The sequence below is a fragment of the Diospyros lotus genome, chromosome 9 (assembly GCF_014633365.1).
Source record: "Diospyros lotus cultivar Yz01 chromosome 9, ASM1463336v1, whole genome shotgun sequence".
NCBI lineage: Eukaryota > Viridiplantae > Streptophyta > Magnoliopsida > Ericales > Ebenaceae > Diospyros > Diospyros lotus.
In genome coordinates, this window is record NC_068346.1 from 914,906 (window position 1) to 920,905 (window position 6,000).

The 6,000-nt window shown below is 42.0% G+C and overlaps 1 protein-coding gene across 1 annotated transcript; it reads right to left on the reverse strand.

The window, feature by feature from the left end:
• Positions 1-3,705: 3,705 nt before the first annotated feature.
• On the reverse strand, positions 3,706-6,000 carry LOC127809698 (microtubule-associated protein RP/EB family member 1C-like). Its single transcript, XM_052348711.1, has 6 exons — positions 5,800-6,000; positions 5,544-5,699; positions 5,341-5,447; positions 4,613-4,823; positions 4,429-4,542; positions 3,706-4,323 (listed from the first exon to the last, which is right to left on the reverse strand). The coding sequence occupies exons 1-6, from the start codon at positions 5,905-5,907 to the stop codon at positions 4,045-4,047; spliced, it is 975 nt and encodes a 324-aa protein (XP_052204671.1). The 5' UTR covers positions 5,908-6,000; the 3' UTR covers positions 3,706-4,044.

Consider the following 6,000-nt stretch of genomic DNA (forward strand, 5'->3'; position numbering starts at 1 on the left):
TTATGTTAATATTTAAAAATTAATAATATTAGTTTAGCATTTAAAGATGCCACTAAAGATCACAAGTTTATTTATGTCAGAGTAATTCAAGCTATAACTAAATTAGAATTACAAGCTACGGAACAAGAATGCCTAAAATAAGAAACTTGGGCTAAGCCCATTGGACTCCAGGCACAGCAGCCCATAGAGGGATTCCAGAAATCCAGCAGCAACTTAGACTATCTGTAATGTCTTCGACAAGCTCACCTGAAGTTGCCCGCCTCCGGTGAAGTAATGTGGCACGAGAGTAGCGTGTTATGGCGAGTTATGGGCGGATGACAGGCTCAAGTCTTGGATGACACAGGGCTACCGTGCCAAGGTGGTAACAAGCATGCGAGAAAATACAGCAATGTGGGGGAGAATGAGCCTCGATGCCCGAGGCGCCTGCATTTGGTACGACGATCGGCATGGCTAGTGCGCATGGATGGAGCTGGACCCAATTGTGTGGGGCAGATGCCACGGGGCAACCACGCAGGCCGAGAGATGCGGGCACGCTGATGGGCTAAGCTGGCTGAGATGTGCGGGACATAAGGGTAATCTGCGTGCGTTGGTGAGAGGCAAGACCAACAGGCGTGAACGATTGCAGCACTGAGTGGGCACGAATCGCGCACTCAAGCAATATGTGGAGCACGTCCGCACAAGCGCACCCATGAGGACCATGCGCGTGCAGGGGGTTGAGGCAGTAACGACAGGTGTCAGTCAAGCGAGCCATGTGACCCACAGACGATTACTGCACGTGATGCATGTGATCCTATGATTCAGTAACGATGGTTATGAGGCATAACCACTTGTATTTTCTGTAGCCTATATATATATATGTGATTTTGTGGACAATTTTGATAGCTTTTAGAGAGTTTAGCCCAAACTATTTTTCTTTATATTCTCACATTGAATAAAAGGTCAGGATTTTTTTGTATTCTTTGTGTGTGCTTCCATTTGTTTGGTGTATTAATCTCGGAAGTTGTTGGCTGATCTAAGTAGACAAACTTAGAGTCATCACAAGGTTATCGGCTAGAATCCGAGGCTAATCTTGTGACACTGTCCCTGTAAGGGAAAACACAAACATATGCATGTAAATGTGAAGAGAAATAAATAAATATTCCAACGATATTTCAAATAAGGAAAAACCCATTGAGTTTATATACGAAAAGAAAAAAAATGACAAACACTCATGTGCGTTTCCTGCTTCATCACACAATATTTGACTTAAAGCTTGGAGGACCCGAGGAGAAATTCCCTCATGCCTTCTAACTATTTCCTGTCCTGCAGATGACAGCTCTTTCGGGTCCTATAACTCTCTCGGACAGCGAAGACCATCACAGGAGACTTCTTCTGCATCTCCGAGCAACTCCTCTAGACACCTTATAGCTTTTCGGACAGAGAATCAAGCTTTCACTTGGAGAACTTCTTCTCTCGGTGCCACTTCCTCCAAGATTACTTTCTTGGGGCGTCTTTTGTCGGACAGTGGATTGAGCCATCCCCCGACCAATTCATACCTGTAAACTTCACTCAGACAACCTTCTTCCGGATTGCTTCCATCTAGCCATTCTCTTAGACAGGGCCTGTACTCTTGCCTGACCCTACAGACTTTCTTGCCGAGCTACCCAATAAACAAATTTCAATTATTTCCAATTTAAGGAGAAGATTGGAAACTGAAATATCCTCCAGAAGAAAATAAAAGCTGAGGCCATAAATTCAATTCAAACAAGAGAAGGTATAAAGCCAATTCTTATCCAATAATCGCTTAGCTTTGAGGAAATTATAATGGATATCATCAGAGAATTAGATTCTTATCCTCTTATTGACGGCCTTTTCTTTTTGAAACAATTGACCATTTAATAGCAAATTCGAACACTTACAACCACACGAAAATTTATGTGCAAGTGCCAAGTCGATCGTAGAAAGTGTTGGATTCTGCTGTGTGGAATCGTATCCACGCATGATTTAAGGTTTTGTTGAATTGGGAATCATTGGGTGATGTTGCTGCGAGAATTCTCAGGTGTAGAAATGTTGTTTCTTGACTTCCACTGGTGGGATTCTGTTTGTTTCCCGGGAAAAAGGCTAATTCCGCTTATGAATAATTAAAAGGAGATTTTGTTGTTTAACTTCTGCTGATCCAATGGCGACGGAGAAATTAAATGCCATAACACCCACAAATCTCGAACAAAATAGAATTTCAGATAGAAACCTTGTTTTCGAACACACAGAAGCGGAGAAAAAGGAAAAAGTAAGAGATCAGTTGTTGTTCAGGATCGCTTCGGCGGTTCGGCGGAGAGGACCTCCTTGGCAGACTGCAGGACGGAAGCCACGGCGGTGGCAGCATCAGCCAGGGTGGCGCCGGAGGCAATGTCAGCCGGCGGTGAATGCACCTGGTGAACCACGTGCACCGTCCTCTTCTCTTGGCCCTGACCGGCCGACGCCCGGTAATCTACCGTGATCACCGCCTTCTCCCTTTGATCCTGTGGATTCGCTGTCTCTGACTCCTAGAAAGGACATCGCTAAAGCTTATAACTCTCATCGACTCGCTGCATAATTTAGTTGCTCTGCTTACATGTTATTTTTGTTTAGACTGCGAAACTTTTGATTATTTCAATTATATTCTTTAAATATATAATTTTGAGTTAATTATATATTTTCACACAATTGATCTAACTTGTGCAATGCATGCTCTCTAAAATACCAAAATTACCCTTCATGTGCATGCATACTGACCACCATCTCCACTATAACCTTTTTTTTTAATGGTATGAGACAAGACAAGTGCAGACCATTGAGAGGTGACAAGCAAATCCAACAAGGTGTAGGCCATAGTCAATCGAGAAAAGAGGAAGGCGAGGAGGTGAAGTCGTCGACAAAGTTGCCTCTTTGCCTTTTGCCTTCCCTGATTGACGATGGCCAATAAATGAAGTTGACTCATCTCTTCGTTTTTTGTCTTCCCTAATCTACCATGGCCAATAGACGAAGCTGACTCACCTCTTCGCCTTTCGTTTTTTCCAACCGATAACTACCTACATTTGTTGCCTTTGCCTATCGCCTCCCAACAGCCTACACATGCCTCGTTGCCCACCACTAAAAGAAAAAATTGTGGTAGACATGGTTGTCAGTTTGCACGCACATGAGAGGTGATTTGGGTATTTAATTGTGATGAGGTGTGCAATTAACTCGAAATGACATAATTTAAAAGTGTAATTGAAATAATAAAAAATTTAAATATTTAAATGGAAAAAAGAGACAAATGTAAGGCTAAAATATGTATTTGGCCAAACAAGATCATACAAGACACATCCATACACATATACTGTCAAACGTAACAACATACGTACATCTGAAGCTGATTTCTGCATGGTGGCCATGATTGGCAACGTTATGGGATTTGAACTTGAAACTTGGAAGATTTATAGCAGCGGGCTTGCATTTATAGTCTCTATTTCGAAGCACTGCCAAGTGTCAAACAGGCTACTGGCTCGTTAAGAGTTGTGGAAAAGGTTGGGCTTCCAATTCTCAGTTGAAGATTTCTTCTTCAACTATAATTATCAGCCAGAGAAAAGCTTAGCCCACCGGCTTTGTAGGTCTAAATCACCAAACAATATGGCTAATTACTATTTGTGGTTACCACTTACCATTAATGTTAATTCTCAACTGGTTTTCTGTACACAAGTTCAGTATGTATATGTACATGTGTCACACTCCAAGAACAAGACTGGTGGCAACAGTTACATCAGAAAAAATTTTGGATTTCAGCGTCATTCAACATGAATAATGGCAGGCAAAAATAAGAATCAAGGTCGAAGACCAGTAAACATTTGGTCCAATTCAGAGAATAAGTCCAAGTAAAAACTTGAAGCAAAGGGGAGAGATTATTTTTATGAATACAGACAACACAAGGAGGGAAGAGACTATGAAATACTGTAGATTGTGAACTGTGAAATCCAGAACCCTTGAACTAGATGACTTTTGACAAACCAACTAAAAAGAGCAACAAAATGGCAGGATGGTGAGAGAGGCTCAGTAAGTCACAAGTGGTGATCCACTGCAATGGACATCAGAAGCATCAGAAATCCTTTGCCTTGGAGACAACACAATTGTAGCAGCATCATCAACCTCAGAATTGATGATATTTTTCCTCTTCTGGGTATCTGTGTTTAGCCCAGCTTCAGGCACTTCATAAATGGGACTCAATAGTTGAGTCTCCTTCTGGTGCTGGGATATCAAGGCTTGAGCTTCAGCCACCAAAGCTGCACTATCATCTGTTGCATACAAAATTCTTTTTATTGCGTCAACTACCTGTGTAAAATGCAGAAGTACTTAATCAGTGCAACATTAAGTATGGTTGGTTTTACTACTGATTCAGTAACTAGTTTCCCGGATCAGATGACTTAAGATAGTTACAGGCAAATTTTCAATCTCTGGACACTGGCACAAGATCTCAATATCCCTCAACTTTGCAAAGTAGAAGTCCCTTTCTTTCTCTAGACTGTCCACTGATAACTTCAACTCTGTGATCTGCGTCAACAGAAGCATTAGATTCTAAAATTGTTTAGAGAAGTTCCCAGTTGGTACTAACTCCAGATACCTGTTCATCATAAGCTGGCCCTCCACTGGAAGAAGGTCTAGAGCTCTTAGCAGACTGATGAACAGAGTTGACATCATTCTTCCGAGGATTATGGGAGGCCTGTGCCTTGGCAGCAGCTGTGGAAGACTTGTTAGAGGTCTGTGATGGTGCAGACTTCTTGCTCACTTCTTTTCCCCCTTTTGAAGTCTCTCTCCTTTCCAAAGGCTTGTAACTAGCATATACAGAAAATCAAGCCATTTATCAACATGCACACGGCTGCTTTTTAGTACTTTCATCTAGCAATAGAGATCAATAGCTTTTCACCATTGGCATCACAAAATAAGGCAATTAATGAGAAGAACATATATGTTCTTGCAAGCATCAGATGCTCCATACCAATTTTAGATTATCCAGTGTCAAAGTTGGGAGGTTTGGAAACTAACAAGGACAATGCATAAACTCAATTTAACAGGTGAGTTCAGACATGACAACAATTGAATAGAACAATCAATGCTCAAAACGATAATTGGTTATTCAAATACGAAAATAACAATCAAACAACCGCACAACCTGACCGCCATTTTGATCATTCAGTTGCGTGTAAATCAAACATCGCACAAGGACATAGGAACTGAATTCAGAGTTTTTAGGCACGGAAACCAAGCATAAAAATCAGAAATTTCTATGATGAAACACCTACTTCAATTACCCAGTCAAAAGAAGCAGAAAACAGAAGTATGAAAATGTACCCATGTAGATTGCCTCCATTAACTGAATCAAAGTACCGCTTCATCCATTGCATCAACTCCAGATTATCCAGGGGCCTCCCTTTCACTAGCTTGCTCACCTCAATGTGCTGTCCCCACACAAAATCCCCAAATCAATTAATGACTCACAAATAATCAAAATTGAACAGTAAAACCAAGCAGAGCCTGAACGAAATCAACAAGACCTTGTTGATCTTGAGTTTGTTAAAGACGTCCTGAAGAACCTTGTAGTTCTGTATCATCTCGTACTCGTTCTTGGCATCGAAATTGACCTTGTGCATCGGCACCATTCCCGGGTGGAGGGCGTCCATCAGCTGGCAGTGAACGGCTCCAGAACACGCCTGCAATCGACAGATCCAAACCGTTGGCACACAAAAATCGAACAGAGGGTAGATGAAAACAGATTTGAGCAAATGAGAAAAACAACGAATCGGGAGAAACCTCTTCGACTTTGGAGAGATTGAGTTGGAGAGCGGAGTTGATCCACGCCAAGATCTCCGATCTTCCAACAAAATATGCCGAGTCCATCGTTCCGATGTTCGCCGCCATCTCTCTCTCTTCGCTTCTTACAGGGAGAGACGGTACCTGCCTGGTTGGATTTGAAATGAGAGAGCGGGATGGTTTCCTCCTTTTTCAATTCAA

What these genes read in the sequence shown, in the direction of transcription:
- LOC127809698 (XM_052348711.1), bottom strand. Translation starts at nt 5,907, where the DNA reads ATGGCGGCGAACATCGGAACGATGGACTCGGCATATTTTGTTGGAAGA. An exon ending in GGCCAGCTTATGATGAACAG is followed by an intron (nt 4,543 to 4,612) that starts GTATCTGGAGTT and finishes CTGTTGACGCAG; the next exon opens with ATCACAGAGTTGAAGTTATC. An exon ending in CAGAGATTGAAAATTTGCCT is followed by an intron (nt 4,324 to 4,428) that starts GTAACTATCTTA and finishes CATTTTACACAG; the next exon opens with GTAGTTGACGCAATAAAAAG.